Source organism: Podarcis raffonei, chromosome 2 (assembly GCF_027172205.1).
Source record: "Podarcis raffonei isolate rPodRaf1 chromosome 2, rPodRaf1.pri, whole genome shotgun sequence".
In the NCBI taxonomy this organism is placed as follows: Eukaryota; Metazoa; Chordata; class Lepidosauria; order Squamata; family Lacertidae; genus Podarcis; species Podarcis raffonei.
In genome coordinates this window covers 105,626,809-105,654,788 of record NC_070603.1, presented here as the reverse complement: position 1 = coordinate 105,654,788, position 27,980 = coordinate 105,626,809, and the positions used below count along the sequence as shown (strand labels likewise).

Genomic DNA, 27,980 nt, shown 5'->3' with positions numbered 1-27,980 from the left:
TAAGGCGAGGGGCGTCTACTCGGCGCGCAGCTCTCGCGCGGCTTGGAGGCGGAGCTGTCGCGAGCTCGAGCCCGGGCGCCGATTGGTTGCGGCGGGTTGAATGTAAGATGGCGCCCAGGGACCTGTGAGGGGAAAAAAGACGCGGGGCCTGAGGTGGCGACGGCGCGAGGCGGCAGAGGGGCCGGGGTGAGGCGGCGCTGGGCGGGGACGCTGACAGGCGAGCGGCGGACGTGGGGCGGACGGGAGGGCTGGAGTGGGGCGGGGGTTGGTGAAGAAGAGGAGCTGCCTCAGACCGGGCGGGGTGGAGGAGGAGGAGGAGAAGAAAAAGAATAGCGGCGGCGGGGGGGAGGGGTAGCGGGGCCGAAGCGCGCTCCCGCGAGCCCGGCTGTTGTGTGTGTGGCGCTGGGGAGCGCGTGCGCGCGCGTTCCGCGGTGGTGGGGGGCGGGGGGGGAAAGAGAGAGGACCTATTTGCGTGCGTGTGCGTGTTGGAATTGGAGACTCGTAGGGCGGGATCGGGCCGCGGCGCGCAGACTTCGAGGCCTTGCGTCGTTCGTTCCACGGTGCCCGCGGCCCCGCCTTGCGCTCCCGACTCTTCCCCTCACCAGCCCCCAGCTCCCCCTCCCCGGTTCCAGAGGCGGCAGTAGGCGCGCGCGTTCCCGGCGTTTCGCGCGCTGGGAAGTCCACCACCAGGGCCCTGTGGGGCCGGGCGCGCGCCTTGGGTTTGCTGCTGCTGCGGGCGCGCTCGCGCCGCTTCTCCTTCAAAGGCGCCGACTCGGGTGCAGCAGCAGCAGCAGCCGCAGGCGAAGTTCCAGGATGAGGCCGGCGGGCCCTAGTGCTGCAGAGACCCTGGGGAGGCGGGGTGAGCTGCCACGGCTGTGGCCAATTTTCCTGACTCTTCCCAAACCCCTTCGGCCGCCGCCGTTGCTTCTCCTCCTCCTCCTCCTCTTCACCTAGCCATTCGCGCGCCAGTTTCGTGCGACCAAGGATGCTCATCCCCACCCTTGGCCAGAAGGCTATAATAAATGGAGGCGAGGCGGATCAAGGCGGGGCCTTTTCGGTGTGCGGGCCTTGTCTAGGAGCCTGCAATATTTACAAATACTGTACCTAAAAGCGCTTCGTGCTGTGCATTACAGTGGACCGTTTAGTGTAGCCTTGTACAATACCTCTGACAGGACAGTTAGGCTTACTTGAGTGATTCTCTCTCTCTCTTCCCCCACCCCATACCCAAGCTGAGTAACTTTCCCTATTCAGCTGATTGCAGCTGTATCTGTCTCTGGATTTCGTTTTCTTTAAAACCGATAGATACCTTTTAGCACTGCTATTTCACTGCAACCAGTGACTGGGGGATTATTTGCCCTATTATTACTAATGATAAAGAGATGGGTGGAGGAATCTACTGTGGGCCCTTTCCTGGCTTTCAGTTCCTGTGGGTCTGTTATGTGAACTATTCCTTTAGCATTCCACAGAGAGTTTTGTAGTACTTTAAAACCTAGGTTTTTGTGGATAGGACCACCTTTTGTTCCTGTGCGTTTTCTTAGGGCTCTTCTAGGCTTTCAGACCCTTGGCTGGAGCATTTGTAAATGTAAAGCACAATATGCTACCATTACTATGGAAATGTACTAATCGACTTTTATGCTAGCATGTGCCTAATGTTACAAACATGTCTTGATCAGTAGGGTGGGCAAAAGATTTGCCCAGATGGAACTGAGACTTTTGCTGCTTACTTGAATAGTAGCACTAGTAATAAACAACTGTAGTGGGTGGGTGCACATATACAAGAGGTTGCAGGTTTAGCCCCCACAATCTCCAGATAGGGCTGGAAGTTACATTATTCTGAAACACTGCGGTCCTGCAGATGTTGCTTGACTACAACTTGCTTCATCCCAAACCATTGGCTGTGTTGCTTGGGGATGATGGAAATTTCATCAGTATCTGCAGGGCCAGAAGTTTCCCACACCTGATGTAGACGATACAGATGTTCAATGCTTCCTGCAGCCATGCCTGTGTTCTTTCAGTTGCTACCTCATTCAAGGTTTCTGAAACCTTATCCATCTTCAAGCTTTGATGCTAACATATTTTTACCGAGTTAGTTTATATTATGCTATTCCTCCATCACAGAACTCAAGGCAGCTCATAGAAGTAAAGGGAGCATGTCACGCACACATCACATAATTCAGCATTGAATACTGAGTAGTTCTTGTTTCAGAAAGTTTGCGTTTTAGTTTTATTTTCTTAAAAGGCACTGGAATTAGAAAAGCTCTAGAATTGCCTTTTAAAAACAATGAAGTAGCTAGAAATGTGGAAAAAATGGGGAAAGGTGGGGGATTGGACTTTGGGGGGGGGCCTTCACATCTCTGCCAACTTTGTCATATAACATTGTCTTCTCCCTTTATATTTCTTAAATAAATACAATTAAAGTGGGGATGGAAAGGGTTTCTTTGTTCTGTCTTCTCCAGAATGTCACGAGTCTAAAAGAGTTCAGGACACGAATATCAGAAATACATACAGCATGGTGCCTGGTGAGTTTAGATTGTCTGCATACTACAAATGTGTGTGCTTTCAATAATGTTTAAGTTCTGAGAACTAACTGCTTGCTAATCAGTTGGCTTGGCCTGACTTTCCAGTTTTAATATTTACATGAAAATGCAGATAAAGGAATACTTGTTTCATTAGGCAGAAGTTGTTGTTTTACATATCATTTATTTCAGTTTTTCCTGAAAGTTGATGGAATGCACATTATACCAAGGTCATGTAAGGATGAAAGCTCAGTAAACAAACAACTGATCTTTGATTCATATATGATTTCTGCAGCAATGGTATCATTAGCATAAATGCATTTCTATATTTATGGATGTTGGCTAAAGCATTAACGCACTTGATGTGCATTACTTTTTTCTGGATGGTATCTTGGCACAGTGACACTAGGCTGAAGAATATCTCCTGCAATTCACTGGTGCTTGTAACTTATATAACAGAAGGTGATTGCTTCAAGACTGGAAGATTCCAAGGAGGTAAAATAGCTTGTGATGGTTCAACTTGGGGTGAGCAAATTTCCATTGTAGAATTGTTGTCAACTTTTGTCCTATACCACTCTACGCTTCCCCCAGAATTTATCTTGCTGCTTCTAAAATATTTGGTAAATGAAAGGTTCAAATATTTAACTACTAATCTGCCTCAGTTTTATGAAACAGTGGTAGTGACAGTAGCACCTGTGAAAAGAAAAGTTGTTTCCTACCAGTAAATTACATTAGGTTACGAAGGTGTGGACAAGGTAGGAAAATACTGTAACTGTGAATTTCAACTGTTCGCTAGTATTTAATTGGGAAAAGGATCTTAGAAGCAGTGGTAAAGTATTTCATGAGTTGGTCAAATCTTCTGAGGTAGAGAGTTATCAACCCTTACTGTATAATGTGTCTAGATGTGTCAAGATTTACAGGAAAGGAAAAATATATTTCTGGGTAACTTCTGTCAAACAATTTAGACTTGCTGTTGCTTCTTTTTGAAGCGGTGGCAGAAAAAGGCAACAGTTATAATGTTAGGCCAGATTTTTATCTTGATTTCAATCATTGGTTCTCAAAAGTATGAGATGTGTGATCCACCCTTTAATAACTTCATAGAAATAGAAATTAAGATCTTAGGTCCTAATCATATTTAAAGGTACAGTGGTACCTCGGTTTACTAACTTAATCCATTCTGGAAGTCCGTTCTTAAACCAAAACCGTTCTTAAACCGAGGCACGCTTTCCCTAATGAGGCCTCCCCACTGCTGGTGCCCTTCCACCGTTTGGATTCCATTCTTAGACCGAGGTAAAGTTCTCAAACCAAACCAAGACACTATTTCTGGTTTTGCGGAGTTTGTAAACCAAATTGTTATTAAACCGGACTGTTCTTAAACTGAGGTACCACTGTACTTTGAAAGGCAGGCTCTTGAATATTGTATGACATTCTCTAGCTAGTATATTTGTGGAAATCATATTAGCCTTAGAAAATGGGGCCCATGAATATTTCCCAATGTTATAATAATACTTTATTAAGTAAGAATACTTTATTAAGTAACTCAGAATCTTATCCGTTTACATAAGATTGAGGCAAACTAAAAGGGTCGGCATTTCAAAATCCACTGATTTGAAAACAATGACTCCTTCAGTGTCTTGATAGCCATAATGTTCCAGAATCCATATTGCCTTCCATTGGGCCAACCCAAGTGCCCACAAAATAGCGTTTATCAGGCTATTTGACCGGGGAAGCTACTTTGTCTGCATCTGGTCAGAGTCCTAAATGGAATGTGGGAGGTAGTAGACATTTAAATGAACCTCTCTTAGATATTATACAGGTTTCAGTTTTCACCTAGGACTTATAGGAAGAAGGAATGGTTAATTCCTCAAATCCAGCCATATGTCTCCATTGTTAGCTACTCCTAAAATTTGCAAAAATTGCAAAATTAAGACAGTGGGCAGGGGAGACACACAGACTGTTCTTGTAACTTTTCCAGAATCTGACTATCCTTAGCAGCTTGATTAAATGTAAATTCCCTTGAGTAAATGGGGCTTAGCAGTATGTTTGGAATTGGAGTATAATTTTATTCCAGTGTGAGGTTCAGTATTAAACCTGATAATTATTACCCCATTCTGTGACAGCAATGCATTTGAAAAGGCTACTTCTTTGGCTAGAATCAGCTGATTCTAGCCAATGGCACCAAATGCTTTTCTGCTGGAAAAAGCGGTGTGTCAAAATGTTAGATTTAATCTCCTTTGCTGTTGAGGAATTGTGTTTACTGGGTCAGCAGCAAAGGGAATAGCATCATTAGTTCTGCCTTGCACAGCCAGAACATTTTTGCCACCTGGAACCTTGATTGGAAAAGTGGGGATCTTTTTTATTAAGCATCTTAATTTGAATACTTAAGTGGCTAAAATATGGGAGCAATATGTTTAACTTACAACTTTCTAGAAAAAGTAGATCAGATTTACTAGTTAAATATAAAGACTTCTGTAGGCAATGTGTATATTCTGCCCCTCTAAACTTTAACTATTAAATAGGCCTGATTTGAAAAACATTCTGTGACAGTGGCAGTCAATTTATGTGTCTTATTTTAAAAACCTAATTACATTTTTGGCTTGGGTCTCTTACTTTTTGGATCCATCTGCATCTGATGATGTATCTGGCATGGCAAGTTTGCAACTATTCTTGTAGCAATTGGGCCTCATGTACATTAAATGTAATTGATTCCTTTAGGTTTGCTTGGTGTGATATTGATGCCCATGATCTGTGGGAAAGTTTCTAGTGCTTTACTTTTCTGCAGAAAATTTTCCATAAATTCAGTAGCAACAATGAATGGGTGCCAATTACAGATACAATATTGTGCAAGTGTGGCAGTTTCAAAGTTTTTAGCCTTGCTTTCTAAATATAGGTAAAATGAGTATTATTTTATATATAATAAAATATATAAATTAGATCACTCTCGTAATTTGCATAGGATCCCATCTGAAAATCTACATAATTGTTGGGGCCTCATTTATACATGGAGTACTGCATTTGCTGCCTTCCTGATGGTTGCTGCCACATGACGATTGCTAATAACTGCAATTTCCATCCTCACAGAGTGAATCATGTAGTTATACCATGATGCCAATTTGACCCAATTTGGTTATTCATTGCTGGCATGGCATGTTCCATCCTAATGATGTAGATGGAAGTTGCAGATGATACCAAGAGTAGTGCAGGGAGCCACCATGGGGCAGCAGCATTCATGGTGCTCCAAATAATACGTAGCCAGGGCCAGAGACGTCTGCTTGACTTTTCAAAAACAAGAAATTCGATAGAGGGCCCAGACATCATCTTCTGGTCTCAATGGTAGCTGAAATCTGAGACATGTGTTTGAGTCCTACAGTAGTCCACTGTAGGTGATTATTGTTAATATATGTCTTGTGAGCAGCTCTAGAGGTGATACGACTGCATGCAGGGCTACCTTTGTACCATAAATGTATTAATGTGAACAAATAAATGCCTAGATGCTGGGTGGCTTCACTTCAGTGATTATTGAAGTGATGACTTTTCTCTCACCTCAGGCTTTCTCACTGTGTAGTAACTGTGGCTGTGTCTCTCTTGAGCTTTCATTTCTCTTTAATTGAAGAATTTCTTTGGTAGTGGAAACTACAGTATAATGCTTTATGAGTGAGAAACTGGTTTGTATGTTGCTACGCCTTGTCACTCAGTACTGTTAAGCATTCAGAATTATTAGCAACGCTTATGTTGCTTAAAAAACAAATCCTGCTTCTCAGGGTTTATGCGTATTGACCAGGGATGTGTGTGTTCTGTATACATTTTTCACCCCATTTCATATTTTTCATAAGGAAACACAAATTCCATACTTACACCGTCTTACCTTGGAAGTCGAATGGAATCCATTCCGAAAGTCCGTTTGACTTCCAAAACGTTTGGAAACCAACATGCAGCTTCCAGTTGGCTGCAGGAAACTCCTGCAGCCAGTCGGAAGCCGCAGAACCTGTGTTGGACGTTTGGGTTCCAAAGAACGTTCACAAACTGGAACACTCAATTCCAAATTTGAATCGTTTGGGAGCCAAAATGTTTGACTCTCAAGGCATTCGACTTTAAAGGTACGACTGTAATATGAAAAATATTAGGCAACCTAATGTATATATATATTTACTTTGAATTTATTTTCCAAAATCTTTGGACTTTTTGAATGGCCTATGTTGTTCAACTGTAAGTCAATAGATTTGGCAAAGCCTTTGCCAAAACAATTAATTTTGCTTAATGAAAACTTATCACTGTGGCCTGCCCACCAATTGAAGGAGGCCTTGCAGCCTGCAGATTTAGTGAACCTTATGCAAAGACTCAGTGGGTATACAGTAAAAAAAATACTCTAGCCTGTATGAGCTATGCAGATTGATTTACCTTGCTTTGCATAATTATTTTAGTCATTAGGATACATACTAGGCTAAACAATAAGGTCCTACTAGTCCCTCCCAGTTCCTGAAATTTCGCTGGGTGCTGACCCTTCCACACTTTAAATAGAAACTTGGTGTGCATGTTTAATGGAAGCTGAGATCATTTAGGCATTAAATTGTACACTTGTGCAAAATTTCCAGGCCCTGATGAATCATTTCTACTTAGTGTGTGGTTGATACTGAAGCCATGAAACAATGTGTTAGAGCATCCACAAAAAGGAAGGTCTCTTTACTTGGAGCAATGATCCACTTATTCTCTGAATCAGAATTACCTGTGCAGAGCCTGAATGTTTCCCTTTTGGAAATTGGGAACCTTCTGGAGGGATTCCCTCATCTTCCCTCTCCCCCCACCCCACTTCCTTTTAGATTTTCCTGTCCTTGCACCATTGTGACTTGGTTTTGGGTGCTGAGCAATGTTATGCTACGTTGCTAGGAATGGTTACCTTTTTTGCATGCACAGGGAGACAAACATTTCAGGGGAATCAGTAGCCTGTTGGAGTTGTGGAACCTTTTTTAAAAACAACAACTTTTATTCCATGCCTAGTGGGAACTCCCCAGTTTTTACAGAGGGTACCATATATCAGTGGAGACTTTAATCCTCTGATTTGGATTGGGCTTGACTCTGCCTTGAGTTGAGGTTCTCATTGAAAGACAATGGGTTTGTAGATTAGTGGATCTTAATAGAAAGCTGCATGTGTCTGTTATGCATGACTTTTCAATAAATTAACCTGTGGTGAGTAGTCAGAATGACCTGAATAATATTTCTACCTTATTGATAAAGACATCAGAAATGTAGAGAGAGTGGCTTAGAGTGTAATTGTAATGGCTTGCTTTGTTTCTTTTAAGGAATCCTGAGTACCTTGCAATATGAATAATTCTTTGGATAACACCATTTCCTTTGAAGAATACATCCGTGTCAAAGCACGAACGATCCCACAGCATAGGATGAAGGAATTCCTGGACTCCCTTGCCTCCAAGGGTCCTGAAGCCTTACAGGAGTTTCAGCAGACGGCTGCTACCACCACCATGGTATACCAGCAAGGTGGCAACTGCATCTACACAGATAGCACAGAAGTGGCTGGATCTTTGCTTGAACTTGCTTGCCCAGTTACAACAAGCGTCCAGCAGCAAACACAGCAAGAGCAGCAAATACAAGTGCAGCAACCCCAGCAAGTTCAGGTAATCTTAAAAGGATGCACGTCTTACTCTTTGCTGCTTTCATACATAAAAGCATGCAGGAATTTGTGCTCTGGGCAGCTTTCATAGACAACTGTAGAGACATACATTTCTCTCCTCCAAAACAAATTAATTGAAAAAGAATGTAGTTGTTAGGTACAAAAGTTTTTGCTCGTCGCTCAGATAGGTTAAAGATTTTATTTAGTTTTCTATATATCTGTTACATGGACCAATCTAATTCAAATCAGAAACTTAATTTAAATTTCTCCACCCTGCTAATTTTGCTTTTTCTTTTCATAGTACACAAAGTACCTGTGTTAAGTACTTGGGTGATATTCAGCTGTCCAAATGTTGGGCATGCGTGGGGCTGCAGAGGAGACGAAGGGGAAAGTCCTCTCAGTGTTGGATATCTGTGAATGTTCTTTAAAAGCAAACATGACCATAAGATAAATTATTAAGAGTACTGTATAGTCCAAAGAGCACAGGAATAAGGCAAATCAATTTTAACTTTACTTCCCAAATGCCACTCTTTCAAACAGTGTATCCATATTTCTAGAGGCCTGGTGTATCTTGAATTTTCAGACAGATTCTTCTGCAGAAGTGACTTTTAAAGCACATTTGCACAAAACTTCCTGACTGCGTCTAGTGTTTCCTTTAAACCAATAATACCCATCATTCTGGTGAATACCTAATGGAAAACAAATGGCTTACTGTAACTTATATGATTCAGTGTTAATAACTGAGTCATGCGTTCCTTAGGAACTTTGCATTTGCCTGCTGGTGAAAGGAAAGCAGAGAGGGGGCCAACCTTGTCTCCCATGGAAGAGAGTTTACAATCTGGGAGCAGCCACTCAGAAGGCCCTCTCTTGTGCCTTCACTAAATTTACCTGTGATGGTGGAACCAAGAGCAGTGCCTCCCCTGAAGATAACAAAGCCCAGGCAAGCTCATATAAGGAGGTACAGCCCTTCTGATAGCCTGGATCCAAGCCATTTAGGGCTTGTCTAGCAGTCAGGTCCATAACTTCTCTGTCTTCCTTTCCCTTTCAACCCTTAACTGAATTTAGTCAACATAAACCTGATCACAAAAGTTCTGAGTCTGCCATCATTGAGCTTTACATTTTGAATAGTGACTGTGGAGAGATTCTTTCAAGGCTCTGCATCAGCACTGGCAGTAGGACTCCTGGGATCAATTGGCTGTCACCCAAGGCCAAATTCTACTTGTGGCCTTATGGTTGCCAGTTCCTACTGTATATGGAATTATAATTGCATACATACATGAATCCGAGTAACAGGGACGATTAACCTTAGATATGGAATCATAATTGCATACGTACATGAATCGTGAGTAACAGGGACGATTAACCTTAGATTTGTAATACTGACTCCTAATATTTGATTCTGCCGGTCCCCAGTAATTGGAAACACAGTGAGCAGTTTAGTTCACCCTTGATTTAGGAATTATTAATGTTCCCCATGGAGGAATTTAGACCTTACTTTATTATACTACTTGAAGCAAACACATGTTTTGTGGCCATATTGTGTTTAACTTGAAGTACAGACAATAACAAACTAGCAGAAAATGTAGTCATGCTTCGGAGCTTAGTAGACTAATCCTATATTTCTCTGTATTATGAAACCTAATGTGAATCAAAAGTACATGGCTCTTTGCTACTGTGTAAACAGTTACAGGCTAGTGCTTTCATTTGGATTTCTTCAAAGAGTTTTATTTACATTAGAAAAACAGGACTTGTTCAGCAAACCTAGGTGCCCCTGACATTTAATTAAATGCAACAATACCTAGGCAAGGCACTCAGCTGTAGGTCTCCATTGGAAATTTGAGTTCTAACTATGTTGCCTTGCCTGGATGCTATTTGCACTTTCAACCATCTATGTATAATAGTGAACTTAGCATATGATAGTCCTGGCACTGATATATAGATAGAATCAGTGTAAGAATCAGTTGTGGTATACTGAATGCTTAAATTTAGGATTAGGCCAGTCTTTTTTTTAAAAAAAAACAAACCCTCTTGATGCACAGAATATAGAAATATCTAATAGATGAAATAATGAGGGTGTTGAACAACACTCTAATTATTCGAACCTTTTCCATCGGACCTTGTATAGCTTGAAGGTATCCCAAATATTGCTGCTCTAAACCTCTTCAGACCATTAAAAATAAATTTTAACAAAAGAATACAATCTAGTTAAAAAACAGCAGCACTGAAGTATAATGCAATACAAAATAGAAAGCACTGGGGATTTCATTCATTGTGAGCAATGCATAAGCAATGTATTGACTACTCTACATAGCTATTTTGCATTAGCTTGTTGCATATTACATTTCTTTGTAAACACAAAATATAAAACTATAGTCACTTTAAGTATTGAACTTAATTTAAGTATTGAACTACAATGTTCTTACTCTGCCCTCAAATATGAAATAAAAATTGATTCAATTCTGTGGCAAGGGGGTTCTATGGACAGATAGTACCATCACCATGATGTGAGAGGATGATATAGGAATGTGCATTTGGGGAAATTAGCACACCCACCCAATTCCAGACACAAAAAGATTGTCAGAGCTGTTTTGTTCAGAGTTGGGTTGCCTTTGCATGACTAAAAAAATGGGACTGCTTTTTGAAAGATAAATAGCTCTGAATTTGTGATGTGTACCATTTTTGCCATTATACCTTCTGGGCCAAGCTAAATGTGACTAAGAAAATGCTCTGTGAGTGTCCAACTGCATATATGGTTTGGCACTTAAACTTGTCTCTGGATAAAATACATTTTATTTTTCAAATATGAAAACTGTTGCAACTCATAAAAGCACCTGTGGGCTGCTGAAGATTTTGGGGGGGGGCACTTGCATATTAGCAGTAAGGCATAATAGAATTGAGGAATACTAGTGCGAAATGATTTTATAAGTTGATACCAAATTTTATCAAAAGTACGAATTGTGTATCATATAGAGGATTAAAGCAAACTAGTCTTCCTTTTTAGTTCATATGATTCTATACTTGTTCTCCATGTGCATGTAAGGCATTCCTAGTCTGGTACCTGAAAGAAAGTTTTCACAGATGAGCACTAAAGCTGCTGAATGACATCTATATGGTCGTACCTTGGAAGTTGAATGGAATCAGTTCCGGAAGTCCATTCGACTTCCAAAAAGTTTGGAAACCAAAGCACGGCTTCTGATTGGCTGCAGGAAGCTCCTGCAGCCAATCAGAAGCTGTGGAAGCCCCATTGGACGTTCGGGTTCCAAAGAACCTTTGCAAACCAGAACACTCACTTCTGGGTTTGTGGCGTTCAGGATCCAAGGTATATGCAGTCAAGGTGTTTCCCTTCCCACAGTCTGCCCTGAAGCACAGCATTAAAAACAAGCCTGCAGTGTGATATTTGCTGGTAGTCCTTTCTAAGCTTCAGAAGAAACCAGTTTCACTACCTTCCTGAGATACACTTATATGTAAGATAATAAGGAGCTGCCAGCAAGGAAGCCTATGCCCAAGCACCAAGGAGCTTAAACAATACAAAGCTTTGTCTTGAGGAGTAAGAAGGTGCCTCGTTAAATATTTATTAAACTAACAGGAAGCTGTCTAATTTTAAGAACAAGATAAGCAGTTAGCACCTATGAAAATAAAGCTCAGGAAGTTTTAACTTGTTTGCTTTGATAGGCTCCCCCAAACAGTTTGACTACACAGTATTCCTGCTTCATACATGCATATACGTAGCTTGGTTTCTCATTGCTTAATTACTCAAATTCGTTGGTTTTCAGCTGAACTATTATTTACTAAAAACATTGTTTGAGTTAGCACAAAAGTCAATCTGTTTGATATTTGATGCTGCAGCCATGAGTGATAAGCATGCATTTGTGAACTATTCTTAGATTGTTCTTCTGTCACTCCAGCCCCTTTGCCTTACACTTTGAGAGTATCTTTGAAACAATAGGAGACCTTTTTTGTCATGTTCCTTCACCCCCACCACTTTGGTTCTATGTTCCATGTATAGCTGGAAACTAACAGCAAATGCTTCTGTATTGATTATATCAGTGGACATGAGAGAAGTCTGTCTGATTATGCTTTGGTTTGACCAGCAGGATTATTACAGACACATTCCTTTCTACTGCCTGTGTAGAGTTTAGGTGGGATTAGTTCATATTCTACATACAGATTGCTTTAATCTTCATAGAAAACTATTTGGAGCCTTTTTGTGAGTGAGGGGAACTTCACAAATCTTGTGTGTGATAGGAATGTAAGTATGTGCTTGGTAGCTTCTTTTAAAATGGTCAGTGAAGTTTAAATTAGACAACACATGCTGGACAGAAAAAGGTAAACTGTTTGATACATGTGGCACTGAGAGAGCTTACTGCTTATAAAAAGGAGCTCTTGAATTCTGCAGCTTTAATCCCAAAATCCTAATTTGGGATAAACCCTAGATTTTAAGCATGTTCAGTTAACTGAGCATATAGAATGTAGTTCAACACTTGTGTCTTATTACGGAATTTGGAAACTGCTGTGATTAAGTCAGAATTTGTTGCTGCTTCTCGTCAGTTTCATAACTGACTTGGAACATTTTTATCATATCTAGAAATGTGGTTTTGCTTTGACTTATTTCTACATTAACTTAGCTGGTCTTTGGATAATCAGCTATCCTTTCCGTTTTCTGCTTTTAACTGTTTCTCTTTTCTGCATTTCAAGATTAGCATAAGAGTTTTGAGTGATAGATAGCATGTTCTCATTACTATATTAATTTTTTATATCTAGTATTTCCACCCGTAGTTATTTTTGTGGGTGGTATCTGCAGAATATTTTGGGACTCAACACATTTGCAGAAAAATTAGTAGTTTGTAAATTAAAGACCTGTAAATGTTAAAAACTTCTAAGAAACACCTCTGTTTAATTTGGGGAGCAATTTGTTCACAGGCTTTCCACATAAAGTTACCATGTTAGATTTGTGACTTCAGACAAAAGTGTACCATTACATTTCCCATAGGAGTATGCAGTGCCAGAAACACATGTAAGAATTTGCCCCTATTTTGGTGTTAACAAGAGGACAATAATGTGAAGTTTGGAAAGTATTACTGCCTCTGTTGCAGGCTTTTAAGTATTATATGTGATACTATTACTAAAAAAAGTAAGAATTTCTTAAGTTTTGTTGAGTGCTTCAGCTATCACCTCTTGCTACAATTTTGTTGCATTATACTCATTCAAAAACACTTTCTTCCAGTATAGCAAGATGCCTCTGTAGGAAATCCATTCCTTCCATTTTCTTATAGTTGCACTATTAAGCTTACGCCTTTTTGAGAAGTTCTAACTACATACACACACTTATAAGAAAACATTGTCTGAATAATAAGTTTATGGTATCCTGGGAAGGTGCTATTCAGCTCTCAAGCCAGCCTAGAATAGAAGATTCATAGTGCTTTTCAGGACTCCTGGGATGGTGGCTGGTTGGAGAGGTTGGAGAAAAATCTCCTTTTATCATCATTCTGTAAACATCCCTTGCTCTTCTGTACATCACTAGAAATTTACTGCCTGCTTCAAACCAGAGTGCTTTTTCTGGAGAGTGGGAAAATGAAAAAGTGCCTATTCTCTCCCAACTTCTCTTCCCAAACCTCCACATATAGTGCAGGGAAGATGAGTTATTTAGCCTCAGACGCACATTCTCTGATCCCAATTTCTGCTGCCACCAGCCCTTTTCCAGCTGCATGTGAGCTGTTTACAAGCTTGAGTACACTAAATTCTTTCATAGTCAAAAACTGATGTACAGCTGCCTTCAACATTCTGTGGCTGTTGAAGGCCGCTAAGAGTGCTCATTCTTCACTGGGATATTGTCAGTTTTTCTCTCTTGCCTTAATTTACAAATTAATTTGAAATATTGGGTGGTCCCCAAGTGTACAGAAATGACTACTTTTTATGTATGGCCGCATTCTGATACCCAACTGACAGTTCATTTATATTATACTTTCTCCTTGGCCTAATCACAAAAGTCAATAGATCAGAGGTTTTGGAGTTAATGAATGCTAACTTTTGAATCCTTGTTTTACAGGTGCAAGTTCAGGTTCAGCAATCCCCTCAGCAAGTCTCCACTCAGCAGCTTTCTCCCCAGCTCACTGTTCATCAAGCCTCAGATCAGCCCATACAGGTCCAAGTGCAGATCCAAGGTCAGGCGCAACAGCCGGCACCTCAGACGATACAGGGTCAAGCGCTTCAGAGTCCTAGCCCTTCGCAGTTGCAGGCAGCTCAGATCCAGGTGCAGCATGTGCAGACTGCTCAGCAAATCCAGGGTGCCGAAATACAGGAGGAACATATGCAGCACCAGCAAATCCAGGCACAGCTTGTGGCAGGACAGGCTATTGCTGGGGGCCAGCAGATCCAGATCCAGACAGTTGGGGCGCTTTCCCCTCCTCCATCTCAACAGGGCTCACCACGCGAAGGCGAGCGAAGGATCAGCACCGCCAGTGTCCTCCAGCCAGTAAAGAAGCGCAAAGTGGATATGCCTATTACTGTGTCATATGCTATTTCAGGGCAGCCGGTTGCCACAGTCCTGGCCATCCCCCAAGGCCAGCAGCAGAGTTATGTATCGTTAAGGCCGGACTTGTTAACGGTGGATAGTGCCCACCTGTACAGTGCCACTGGGACCATAACCAGCCCTACTGGAGAGACTTGGACCATCCCTGTTTACTCTGCACAACCACGTGGCGACCTACAGCAGCAAAACATAACCCACATTGCCATCCCCCAGGAGGCCTACAATGCCGTCCATGTCAGTGGCTCCCCGACGGCCCTAGCCACTGTGAAGCTGGAAGATGACAAGGATAAGATGGTGGGAGGTGCATCAGTAGTGAAAAACTCTCATGAGGAAGTGGTGCAAACCCTTGCCAACTCCCTTTTCCCAGCACAGTTTATGAATGGCAATATCCACATTCCAGTGGCAGTGCAAGCAGTGGCAGGGACATATCAGAATACAGCCCAGACGGTCCATATATGGGACCCACAGCAGCAGCAGTCCACACCGCAAGAGCAGGGGCAGCAGCAGCAGCAACACCAGCAGCTGCAAGTTACTTGCTCTGTAAGTAAACTACTTTAATGAACAACCTGTCTGCACTGTGGAGTGTTCCAAATGTAGAGAGCAGTGGCTTAGCCCAAGGGCAGAACTGTCAGCAGTGTGCAAAGACAGCAAAACTTTACTCAGAGTAATATGTACCTTGTTTTTATGTAAAGTTACTCAGCTTGCATGCAGCTGGATGTTCTTCCAGAATTTTGTATTGAGAGGTGCCCATACGATGAGGATTTTCAGCATTAGGGGTTCAGGTAGCACAGATATTCTGCTCTTTCCTGCTGTAAAGAACTGTGCAGAAACGTATCTGCACGTTTTGAAATGTAATGTCTATATGCTCCTCTTCCCCCTTTTGAGGACTATGTAATATACTTGTGTTTCTGCAAATGGTTTTCTGCAAAAACAACAACCCGAGGGTGTTTTTTTAAAAAGCATTCAAGACTGCTGGACCAAACTCTGTAAATTGCAAAAGGTAAATGGTCCTTCCTCAGGGTGCTAACTATCAGAAATGCTGAATTAGTATAAATTTCACTGATTCCCAGATTTGAAACTCTGGACTGGGACTGGACATCTATTACTGTTCAGGGTGAATGAAACATTTTTTGTTCTTATTCTGGGAATGGCAGAATGGGGTAGGGGTTAATATTACACTAGGATGCAGGAGGACAGTGTTGTACTCCTTCCTCCCCTGCATTTAAGTATTTCATAATTCTAATGGTGTACATAAGGCAAGCATTCTCGCCTTTCCAATCTCTTAATATTTATGCTAAATCTTCTGTTGGGCTAATCATTAAGCTTTATTAGCTGCCATTATAATGGGTTGTGTTGAGACTAAATCACATTAGTGATTTGCAAAACACTAACTCTAGAGTCGGGTGCCGTTACTGAGAGAGTCCTTCTTGTCTGAAATCTGTCATGGATTGTAAATGTAAAGGGGCCCCTGACTATTAGGTCCAGTCGTGGACAACTCTGGGGTTGCGGCGCTCATCTTGCTTTACTGCTGAGGGAGCCGATGTACAGCTTCTGGGTCATGTGGTCAGCATGACTAAGCTGCTTCTGACGAACCAGAGCAGCGCACGGAAACGGCGTTTACCTTCCCGCCGGAGCGGTACCTATTTATCTACTTGCACTTTGACGTGCTTTCGAACTGCTAGGTTGGCAGGAGCAGGGACCAAGCAACGGGAGCTCACCCCGTCCCAGTGATTCGAACCGCCGACCTTCTGATAGGCAAGCCCTAGGCTCTGTGGTTTAACCCACAGCGCCACCCGCATCCCGCATCATGGATTGTACCTGGGACTATATACAAAGCATATCCCTGTTGGAACTGCAATCCCTCCTTTGTATGTGTTAGTGAGGTTCATATATGTGAATTTGCAGGGTTGTGGTGTTTTGGTTGAAGTAAGAACAGGTTCTTTAGTAAATACATGGTGATGTGGCCTTTGAAAATACGCCTCACCCCATATATGGAATGGCATATGACAGAGCATGCTGTACTCATTCTAAACTCGCTTCATAATTCAGTTGTCCATACAGCAATATGTGGTGTGGTTAAAAAAAAGGGTGTGGCTACAGTTGCCATTATAACGGAATACACTTTGACAGAAATATTCCACTATGAGTTAATGTTAGGAGTGATTACCCCTGGTTCAAAATTTTCAAATGCAGTTAAGAAATTACATGTAGAATTTTTTTGTCCTAAGCTCTTGAGTACTTCCAGTGAAATATAAACTTAACTGGATTTCTCTGTTCTCTGTTTATTGTGCCAAAATTTTGCTAGGAAGCAAAATGTAACATGTTTGTGGTTCTCTAACATACCTTGCAGCCTGACGTGCGAGTGTTGGATTCCCACAGCTACTCTGATATTAGCCCATGGGATTTTAGGAAGGTTTTGATGTTGTCTTAGAGCATGTAGAAGATTGCAAGTTTTTTGTTCTAGACTTACTGAGGCCAATCCTTGTTGGGTCCAGTAGCATCGCCAAATTTTCTCAACTCCCATGTAGTTTCTTGCATTTCTTTAGTCTTCAATAAGACTACTTTCTGTGTGCCATCTACCCTACTGGAACAATTTTCACATTAGAGAATTGATCTTACACAACAGTAACTTTTATTAAGCCTCAACATCGCTTGGTAAAGTACCAGCTATATACAGTGGTACCTCGGGTTACATACGCTTCAGGTTACATAGCCTTCAGGTTACAGACTCCGCTAACCCAGAAATAGTACCTTGGGTTAAGAACTTTGCTTCAGGATGAGAACAGAAATTGTGCTCTGGCGGCATGGTGGCAGCAGGAGGCCCCATGTGCTAAAGTGGTGCTTCGGCTTAAGAACAGTTTCAGGTTAAGAATGGACCTCCGGAACGAATTAAGTACTTAGCCCGAGGTACCACTGTATTCAGTAAATGGGGAGCTAAAACAGAATGGCTCTTGAGACTAACAAAAGGATAAGCAAGAAGAAAAAAGCCAGGAAGAATAATGAGGCATGGTGAAGAAAGGCAATAGAAATTAAAAGCTATTATTGTTTAGAGGTGCAAGTGTATCTTTCTAGGGAAATTATTCTGATCACAACTTTTAGAGTTGGGTCTTTGAGATAATAAAAACTCAGGAGATTCCTTGGCTGCTGTTGCTTTTAACCTGAGTAGTTTAAAATAGAGGAGGAGTTCTCAAACTTACTACCCTCAGTGCTTACTTGAGAGGGCAGAAAATTACTGAGAATCATCAGTCACAAAATGACTGTTAGGGTAGAGGAAGGCACAAAATCGAGGCAGAGTTTGACGTAATCATGTGGCAGCTACTGCCCTTATCTTCTATTGATAGCCAGTCCTTTTTTCAAAATTGCCAATACTTCAGCCTGCTCAAATTAAGCCCAGAGATTGGCTGTGGAGCTATTGTGACTCAGCATTCTTCTTGTAGGCAGAATTTGCTGATCCAGAGGCTCAATGTGGAATGGGCTTCTTATTTTGTTTTTTTAATCTGCTGGGGTATTCTTACTATAAGATCTCATATATTGATCACAATTTAGAGCTAACCTGTGTCCCAGCTCAGATAACAATTCTCGCTGCCCCCAGCCATTGTGACTGATGGTCAGGAATGATGGAAGTATTCTCAATAATACCTGGTGGGCCACTGGTTAGCCACACCTGCTTTAGAGGCTTTTATCATGATGTCAGAATACTAGCTCAATTCCTCTTGAACTGAAAATGCACCATTCAAAATGAATGAATTGTATGTTAAATGTGGGATATGAAAAGAGGGGAAGGAAAAAGTAGAAGAGAAGGATGATAGGAAATTGGGAGCAGGGCACTACTATCAGTCTTGTATAGGTTTCAGTTAAGCTATTCAAACTTCTAAATGTTTATGCTTTCTCACCCTCTCACTGTTAGGCATGTCAAATATGGAAGGGGGTCAAGTATTAAAACATGGGTCAGCAAACTAAAGTCCGCGCGCTGGATCAGGCCCAGTTGCCTTCTGGATCCGGCCTGCGGACGGTCCAGGAATTGCCGTATGGATCGCCAGTGCTTGCACTCTTTCCCTCTCCCTCAGACAGAAGTGGCGGTGCCTCTTCCCTCCCTCCCTCCCTCCCTCCTCCTGGCTTCTCCGCCCTGCCTAGAGGAGAAAGGGGGCTGGGCTTTGTTGGTGCCAGCATCAGCAGCGCTCAAGCGGCTGCCATTTTAAGCAGCCCCTCTCCGGAGCCCTTTCACGCACCGCTCATCGTCCCTCCACTGCCGCCACCAGCCCCTCCCACTCGCAAGACACAGGTAAGCAGCCACTGGGGCTCATGGTATTCTTGCATCATCCCCCCCCCCAAAAAAATATATAGTCTGGCGCCCCACAAGGTCTGAGGGACAGTGGACTGGACCCCTGATGAAAAAGTTTGCTGACCCCTGTATTAAAACTTACAAATGTAAGCTATTAGCCTTATTCGCTGTTGTTTTGGTTAGGTAAGGCTTTAGGTAAGTGTGTATAATCAAGGATCGAAGCATTCTCATGTTTTGCTATCATATTGTTTTGTTCTGATCGTAGTCTACATCCAGGTAGGTAGGTAGCCTTATCTTTTGTTTTATTACTATTGTCTTGTTTTGTCAAAAGGATTGTAACTGAAAACTTGAATAATTGCCTGGCCAGCACTAAGATACAAAATCTCAGTTTGGCAGGGCACCTTTATAGTATGCTACTCTTAGGCACAGGGCCGCCTTGTACAAAAATCTATTCTAATGGAAATATTGCACTTAGAACTGTGGGCAAACTGATGATGCTGTGACCTTCAGATTCTGTGTTTGCTAGCAGATGTATTTTCTAAAATGATTAGCATTCAGCTTTCCCCCAGCAGAGGGCAATCTGTTCACTCTGTTTTATCTCTTAATTATTCAACGTTTGTTGACATCTTCTCCTTGTACCCAGCTGCAAAGACGGTTTCGTAAATCAGTTTACAGTAATGTCTGAACTAGGAAAGTGGTTTGATAGCAACCCACAAACCAGAATTGAAGTAACTTTATGGAAAACTGGTTTTAACAAATTAGCAGTCTGCTTTGCAACTGGCCTCATTAGAAGAGGAAGGAATGCTTGAACTTGACAACAAACCATGGTCTTTTGGGGGGCGGGCGTGCAGATTATCTTCTCTGAACTAGACCTCTGTAGTTGCAACAAACTAAAAAGGCAGTAGCCACTATGTTACACAGGGTTTTGATTCTGCATTTTGACTTTGTAAGACGTGTTCACAGTGGTCATGAGGTAGCAAACTAAATACATGGAATTGAGAGTGATCAGTATTTGTAGTGAAATATCAGGGGTTTCTGAGCATTAGAATTAAATGAAGAGCAAACAGCCTGAACCCACCTCCTATGAAGATTACCATTTTTATTATCTTTACTTCTCTTTATTGAAATATTTTATAAGCCGCCTGGAGGACCGTTCAATTAAAACTGCCAGGGTGTAAATCAAATATAGTACAGTTCTTCTAATGAACTGAAGTCAGGTGAGTAGCTCTGCAGGCTGGAGGAAGATGCTACAGTACTGGTAAGCAAAAGCTTTTCATACCTATGTGATCAGAATTGACTTTTTTCCACAGGCTCAAACTGTTCAGGTTGCTGAAGTTGAGCAGCAACCACAGCCTCAGCCTTCACCTGAACTTCTCCTTCCACACTCTCTCAAGCCAGAAGAGGGACTAGAAGTGTGGAAGAGCTGGGCACAGACTAAAAATGCAGAGCTGGAGAAGGAGGCTCAGAACAGGCTTGCACCTATTGGCAGTAAGTGTTGTGAGCAGGGAAGTACTGCTCCATCTTTCAAACAATAGGAATCTTTTGCTTTGTAAAGATTAGTTAGAGTGTTATAGGCTGCTGAATTACAAGGGCTTTGGGTGGGTTATCATATACAGTGAGTGTGTATAGGCCACTATAATCAACAGTTTCTAGAGTTCTTGCTAATGATGAGGGCTTAACTTTTCCTTTCAGGCAGCTCAGCTCATTCTCTAATAACTTTTCTGCTAAGTGATGGAGTCTCTGCTCTTCTTGCTGATTTCATTCTTAGCTGCATTCTTGAATCTGTTTTGGTGTGTTTAGAAAGCAAGGCAAACTTTCATTATGTATGTTAGGTTTTAAGTTTAAAATAAAAATACAAAAGCCTTGTTAACTTTAAAAACAGTTAAGCTTATATGCAATGTTTGTGGCACCCAGGATTTTTTCATTGACACAGCAATATGGATTTAAAAGGATACTAATGTCAGTCATGCTTTGAATTGTCTCTTGGTATTCTGACCTCAGACTCCTTCCCATTGTTATTGAGGAATATTCAACCATTTGTGAATTGTCAATTTACTCTCTGAGTGGCAAGTCGTGTGTTTGAAATCCATTCAGTTTCCATTTCAAGCAAATTTTGGGGTACATTTGTATATGCTGGGGACAAGGAGAAATATTTGCAAGTGACAGTATAGGTTTATTGGGAAGGTTGCAGCGGGAAAGCATGACTGAGTCTACAAAAAGACATCTCTGTTGAGAAATGCCAATTAGTAACCTTCTGTGCCATTGTTTGCAGGACGCCAGCTGTTGAGATTCCAGGAAGATCTCATATCCTCTGCTGTAGCGGAGTTGAATTATGGGCTGTGCTTAATGACTCGTGAAGCTCGCAACAGTGAAGGTGAACCCTATGATCCAGAGGTTCTGTACTATATCTTCCTGTGTATTCAAAAGGTATGGTATTTTGGAAGCCCTTGCTGCAAACAATGTTAAAAGTGGTATGCTGGGCATATGTTGTCACTAGGAGGATTCTTGTGCAAGACTAGAGTGAGAGAGGCAGACACTGGCTTCCACTCCTGAGATCCTTGGTTTTCTCTTTCACTTGAGAAAGCTTGACTGGATGCTGTTCTGATATTCAGAGTGGCACATTACTAAACATACTCTAATAATCATTATGCATAGAAACAAACTATTAATAGCTGCAAATTCTGGAAATTAGCCCAGTATCACTTTAGTGCTTTGCAAATAGTAATCCCATTAATCTGAGTTTCAGGTGCTTCATGGCCTAGCCTTTCAGGCTCTTTGAATAAATGTGTTGTGCACTATGGGATTTACAGAGGAAGGCATGATAAGTAAAACTGTAGCTAGAGAGTTAATGTTGAGTTTGTTAGGTGATTCCTAATCTCTATTGTCAGCAGGGGGGTGAAGGATTTCTAATCCTCATGTTTCACATGTGCACTTCAAACACACAGTCTAACTAACTGATTGTTTTTTTATTAAAAAAAATTCTATGAGGAGCAGGTTTGCCTGACCTCTGTGTAACTGTTTCTTGCAGTATCTATTTGAAAACGGGCGAGTCGATGACATTTTTTCTGATCTATATTACATACGGTTCACTGAGTGGTTACATGAAGTGCTCAAGGAGGTGCAGCCTCGGGTCACTCCTCTTGGTAAGAGACTCTTTAGTCCACAGATAGGCTTGGTAACCACTGTCTAGACGCAACGGTCCTCAGAGAACATTTGAAGAGGAATGCTTCCTTAATTGACCTAGGAAGAATCGGCAATAAATTCAAATAATTGCTTTTTGTACTAGACTTCTAGGCCCCAAATCATCCTTGCTTTTCTGCAGAGAAGTACGGGTATCGCTGTATAGCTGGACCCATATTGTCACTTTCCAATATATTGTCTATAGTACAAAAGGCAAGCTTGCATTATTCAATATGGATGGAACCACATCTGGGCACACATGGTGCAGCCTTCGCTGTAGTTTTTGCCGGGCTCATCCCAGCTATCTGGTTCTCTTCTTACATCTGCCCAAACTCTCTACTGATCTGGTGCCATATGTTGGAATTTTATAACAATGAAAATGTATGGTAAGGCTAACATTCAGAAGCAGAACAGAATAGTCCTCATCTGTTTCCAGAATGTCACGAGAGAGCAGGAGCACAAATGAATAACCCTTGGAAGTGTCCCAAAGCTTTGGGGTGCTAATTGAGAAAGGTCTTCTGCTCGTAAAGCCTGTTCTGGTGAGATGGAATTTGAAGTTGTTGATTTTTTGAGGAGATGGCATTCCCTGTGAGAACTGGTTCTAGAATGTTTAGGGCATCATAAGTTAGGCAAGCCAATGTCTCTGCCTTTTTCTTTGTGGAATGGTATGCTTGCATAGTAGTTGCAACAAGATAGCATGAAGTATTTTTTAGTGTATAACAATACAGAGCTCCATAAGGTCAAACATTCTATTCGGACACACTAAAAGTAATTAACATGGTTAACTTAGATCCATCAGTGTCATTGGGACTATTCTGAGTTGTATCCAAATAAGCTGTACTTACAAACTATTTGTTAGAAATCTCAAACCAGCTAGTTAGACTTGATGTCATTGTAAACTGAAATGTATGCTATATGTAGGAGCTGCTGTCGCTAGTCAAACCTTTGTAAATTAGTTTTCTCTCTTAATAGGAACTTTGGGGTAATTGATTGGAGATGCTCCTTGGTTTCCATACATCTGTTGAAATTATCTTCTGATCTTCACAGGCTATGTTCTTCCTAACCATGTGACAGAAGAGATGCTGTGGGAGTGTAAGCAGCTTGGAGCACACTCTCCTGCCACCTTGCTGACGACGCTCATGTTTTTTAACACAAAGTAAGTACTAATAAAGATGCCTTCTTCGTGGAAGCCTATTCTTTAGTGAACTGTGAATTAATGTGCACATTTGAGCACAAACTACCAATGAAGAATTACTTAGACGCATTTTGGTATGAGCTATCAGAGCTAGTTTGGCATAGTTAACTACTAGATGAACCAGTGAACCAGCAGGTCTCCAGTCTTCCTTCTTCAGTGAACTTACTAGGCGGCCATCGGAAAATTCAGTCTTCCCCAGTGTGCAATATGGTCATAGTTCTGACTTCTTTACATGGTTGTTCTAAGTTTCTCTATCACTCTCTCGCACACGCACACACGTACATGTGGGTATGTGTGTAAGTCTAATCAATCTTTGAATGCATGACAGCAATCAGTCTAACATTCTGTTTCTAGAGTGACCAGCCCAGTGTTTCTGGGAGTTCACAGAAGTATGATGTTGGTGCTCTGTCCTGCGGCCGCTTCCTGTTATTTGGGTTATATTGTCCCAAAATACAGAGATCCTATTTAGCTATTGAGACTAATAGCCATTGTTAGCTGTATCCTTCATGGATTTGTATGACCACCTTCTCAGTTCACCTCACTCATATGAAGCTAACTATTGCTTATAAAACATGCCATATGAGCTGTCTATTGAACTGTATATGTCTGTTGAAATAAATGCATGTTTTAAAAACCTTACACGCCATCATCAAATGTTGGCTATTAAGAGCCTTGTTTTGTTCCTGATAGGAAAAAAGGTTTTTCTGCCAGTGTTGGAAAGGTAAAGATTTATTGTGCATCTTTAACTGATCTGTGCTCTCCACCTTTTCCACTTGATGTTCAGATACTTCCTGTTGAAAACAGTAGACCAGCATATGAAGTTGGCCTTTTCAAAGGTTTTGAGGCAGACCAAGAAGAACCCTTCCAATCCCAAGGATAAGAGTACGAGCATCCGGTACCTGAAGGCACTTGGCATACACCAGGCAGGCCAGAAAGGTAGAACTTAACATGGGGGGAAAAAAGCTGTGCTTTAAGTAGCTGATCATATTTGTTTTGCAGTTCTCTCGAGAGAGAGAGAGAGGGAGAGAGAACCACAGGATTAAAGGAAGACAAAAAAATTGGATTCATAATTAAATTTGCAGCCCGGTAAGCCTGGGTGGTGAGTATGGCTAGACAATTTCTGGTGCTGATGGTGATTGATTACAAAGCCACCTTCTGGGACTGGGACTTACTATATCATGGAACTTTATATGAGATATCACAGGTATTTGATCTGCAGATGCAAGTCCTGTTGCAGATGCCATCATCCCTGAAGATCAACTGTAGCACACAGTGGGGATTTTTTTCTTTTGGTAATGATGCCTTTCTCTTACTTTCTGCAAACAAAAATATTTCTTTGCATTCATACATTTTATTGAAGGTCCTTTGCTGCCTTACCCTGGCATTTACTGAAATGAGTGCATGTGTGTAGCTTACTGTTATTAATTGGGTTATATCAAAGCTAGTTGTTTGTGGTTGGAAAATGGAATATTAATTAAATGTATCAAAAAAAAAAAAGGTAAAGGACCCCAACAGTTAAGTCCAGTCGCGAACGATTCTGGGGTTGCGGTGCTCATCTCGCTTTACTGGCTGAGGCAGCCGACATTTGTCTGCAGACAGTTTTTCTGGGTCATGTGGCCAGCATGACTACGCCGCTTCTGGCGAACTAGAACAGCATACGGAAACGCCGTTTACCTTTCTGCCAGAGCGGTACCTATTTATCTACTTGCACTTTGACGTGCTTTCGAACTGCTAGGTTGGCAGGAGCTGGGACCGAGCAACGGGAGCTCACCCTGTCACGGGGATTTGAACCGCCGACCTTCCGATTGGCAAGCCCAAGAGGCTCAGTGGTTTAGACCAAAGTGCCACCCGCGTCCCAAATGTATCAAAACAGCATCTAAAAGCTTTAGGTATGCCAAACTTCTGAGATGACACTGTAGTGGTACTTGCTTCCTTGCTTTATATGCCCCTGAGCTTATGTTGGACTGCTCTTGGGGGCACAGTTCTGTTACTGTGCATTTATATCTATTCAGAGATTCTCTATGAAGCCCCAGTTGCTTTTCCGTCTTATTTATTTATTACCTTTTACACTTGTCTCAAGGCAGTTTAGAAACATACCATAAAACAGCTATAAATAGTTTTAAAACAGTACATAAAACAGCTAAAGATAGGTTTAAACTGAAGACTGGGACCTTTTAGTCTAGCTGGAAAACCTTTACATGAATGATACTGCCATGGATCCTACTGCAAAGAAGATGAAACTTTGACCACCAAACTGTTCCTGGAATGCTTTTTGATAAGTAGGACTCCTACCTCCTTGCTAAAAACTAGACAACGCACTGAGATATTTATGTTTGTATGTAAACAGAACTACAAAAAAGCACAGGTAGCAGTGGATGTGTTCTTTGTTTAATGGTAACATAATAGTTGTCCATCTGCAGCAAGAAAGCCATTGTGTTGCTGTGTCCCATCTTTTCAAATTGTGGGATTACTTAGGTTTTACTCACATCAACTTCAAGGTTTCTGATGTTCTGTATTGTTGGGATTGACTTGCAGTTACTGATGACATGTATGCAGAGCAGACAGAGAACCCAGAGAATCCCTTGAGGTGTCCTATAAAGCTCTATGACTTCTACCTCTTCAAATGGTAAGTGTTCCTGACATCCAGAGCCACAGAAGGATAGCTATCTGGATGTTCAGGGTTTGTGTGTACTTTCTACTGTTTTAATCAAACTTACCTATTAATTTATTGGAGTGATGACCTTGTATAAAGAAGACTACCTTATGCTTCCTACTTGAATTGTCAAAAATGCAAACTTAATGGCATGCATATTGAGAGGCTTGTAGTGTAGCTTATTTTATTTTATTTTATTTTAAATGCTGGGCATTGCATAACTCTTGACACTGTGTTTTACTGGAAAGAGTTTGGGTATATAACATAGTGTGTTTGAAGTGGGCAAACACTTTGTATTGAGTAAACTGGAACTTGATCTCCCTGGCAGAGGTCTATAAAATAGATGGAGGTATATTGGTGTGGCACTGTGGAAAAAGGTACCCAACATGTTGATTAGTGACTGGCAGTTTCTAGTCTTTAAAAACATTTTTGGACTTGCTCTTCATTTCCAAAGCCCAGTGAAATCCCCAAGTTAGTGTGAGAAGTCTGTGGTGTAGAATGTAAAGAATGCACTGTACAAATTGGGCATTTCAGATACAACCTGAATTCCTGTGCACTCACAATTCACCCTTTTTCGAATACCTTGAAATGTATTACCAAAGGCTAGGGTTGCAGATGTAGTGCGGGGGGGGGGGCAGACATAAGAGGGGAGACAGGTGCTAGAGCAGAAAACCTCATGGGAAGGCCTGTCCTAATTCTCCAGTTTTAGTCTTCAATGCCACAGCCAGCTTAAACTGTTGTAAAATGGAGGTTGAAATGATCAGGACGTCACTTTTTGTATTGTGTTACATGTGGAACCTTTGGCGGTTCAGAAAAAACGTAGATGTTTGTAAGATAGTGTTCATAGCTGTTTCAAGTGTATGCTGTCAAAGTAATTGCTTAACGATATTCTCTGTCTTCTCAGCCCCCAGAGCGTGAAAGGCCGAAACGATACATTCTATTTGACTCCTGAACCAGTGGTGGCTCCCAACAGCCCTATCTGGTATTCCATCCAGCCAATCAGTCGAGAGCAGATGGAGCAGATGCTCACCCGGATTCTGGTGATACGAGAGATTCAGGCAGCTATTGCTGTGGCGAATGCCAGCACCATGCACTAAGGCATCCCTCCCAACTCAGAAAAAGGGTGAGGGTAGGACAGGGTGGGAGGGAAGGCCAGGCCATAAGGCCAGGATCAATTGTACAGCCTTTTACACTAAAGGAGATGCCTAAGGTTTTTTTTCCGGTTTTTTTTTAATTGGTGTAGTTATGAAGCCCTTTTAGGCTTCTTCTGTTTAAAGGAGACCCCCCCCCATTGTGTATCTGACCCAACTGCATCAGCCTTCTGGACGCATTGGGGGCTGCGTTCTTTCTCTGGGAGCTGTGAGGTGCCGTAGATTGACTTTGGGATTTTTTATGATGTGAAGAAAATGAAACAAATCTAATTGAGGGACTTGGCCTAGCTGGGCCATTGCTTTGGAGCTCATGCACTTGGAAAGAGCGGGAAATGGTGGATATCGGCCAAGAGAGGCAGTTTGCAGTTTCCTTGTGCTCAGAAACTGACATGTTCTGGAGGGGAGAGGAGAGTGACCTGCAATTATGATTTATAAGGAAAAAGAAAAACAATTTCTATTAAGAACTTAAAAGTGACATTTTTAGATGTTAAGTACAAACTACCACACTTCTCTCTCTCTCTCTCAATCTCTCTCTCTCTTTCTTTTTCTTTCTTTCTTTCTTTCTTGGCCTGATGTTGAGGCCTTAAAACCTTGAGGCTCCTGTGCCTGATGGAATTCTTGTAACATACACTTGTGTATCATATAAAGATACCACCCTGTTTCTCTTAATGTATTCTTATGCTAGTTGTTTATTAAGAATGACGAGCACGTCTTTTCAACATGCCATTGAACAATGTGTGTTTATTTGGGGGGAACAAATGTAAAGGTGTCCACAGAACATTAGTACAGTGGTACCTCGGGTTATGAACTTAATTCATTCCGGAGGTCCGTTCTCAACCCGAAACCGT

General features: G+C 41.7%; 1 protein-coding gene across 4 annotated transcripts; it reads left to right on the top strand.

The window, feature by feature from the left end:
• The first annotated feature begins 26 nt into the window (after positions 1-26).
• On the top strand, positions 27-27,853 carry QRICH1 (glutamine rich 1). Of its 4 annotated transcripts, XM_053378423.1 has the most exons (11): positions 104-186; positions 2,457-2,519; positions 7,814-8,146; positions 14,189-15,211; positions 20,264-20,441; positions 21,226-21,380; positions 21,982-22,096; positions 23,181-23,289; positions 24,113-24,264; positions 25,864-25,954; positions 26,886-27,853. In XM_053378423.1, the coding sequence occupies exons 3-11, from the start codon at positions 7,835-7,837 to the stop codon at positions 27,076-27,078; spliced, it is 2,328 nt and encodes a 775-aa protein (XP_053234398.1). In that variant the 5' UTR covers positions 104-186; positions 2,457-2,519; positions 7,814-7,834; the 3' UTR covers positions 27,079-27,853. The 4 variants fall into 4 exon arrangements, with proteins under 4 accessions (XP_053234399.1, XP_053234396.1, XP_053234398.1 ...); XM_053378424.1 differs by lacking the exons at positions 104-186; positions 2,457-2,519 and adding an exon at positions 27-102; XM_053378421.1 differs by lacking the exon at positions 2,457-2,519 and having other exon boundaries at positions 64-186.
• Positions 27,854-27,980: the final 127 nt, after the last annotated feature.

Coding starts and splice junctions, on each gene's coding strand:
- QRICH1 (XM_053378424.1), top strand. CDS start 7,835: ATGAATAATTCTTTGGATAACACCATTTCCTTTGAAGAATACATCCGT. Junction 8,147..14,188: donor AGCAACCCCAGCAAGTTCAG/GTAATCTTAAAA, acceptor CTTGTTTTACAG/GTGCAAGTTCAGGTTCAGCA. Junction 24,265..25,863: donor ACACCAGGCAGGCCAGAAAG/GTAGAACTTAAC, acceptor ATTGACTTGCAG/TTACTGATGACATGTATGCA.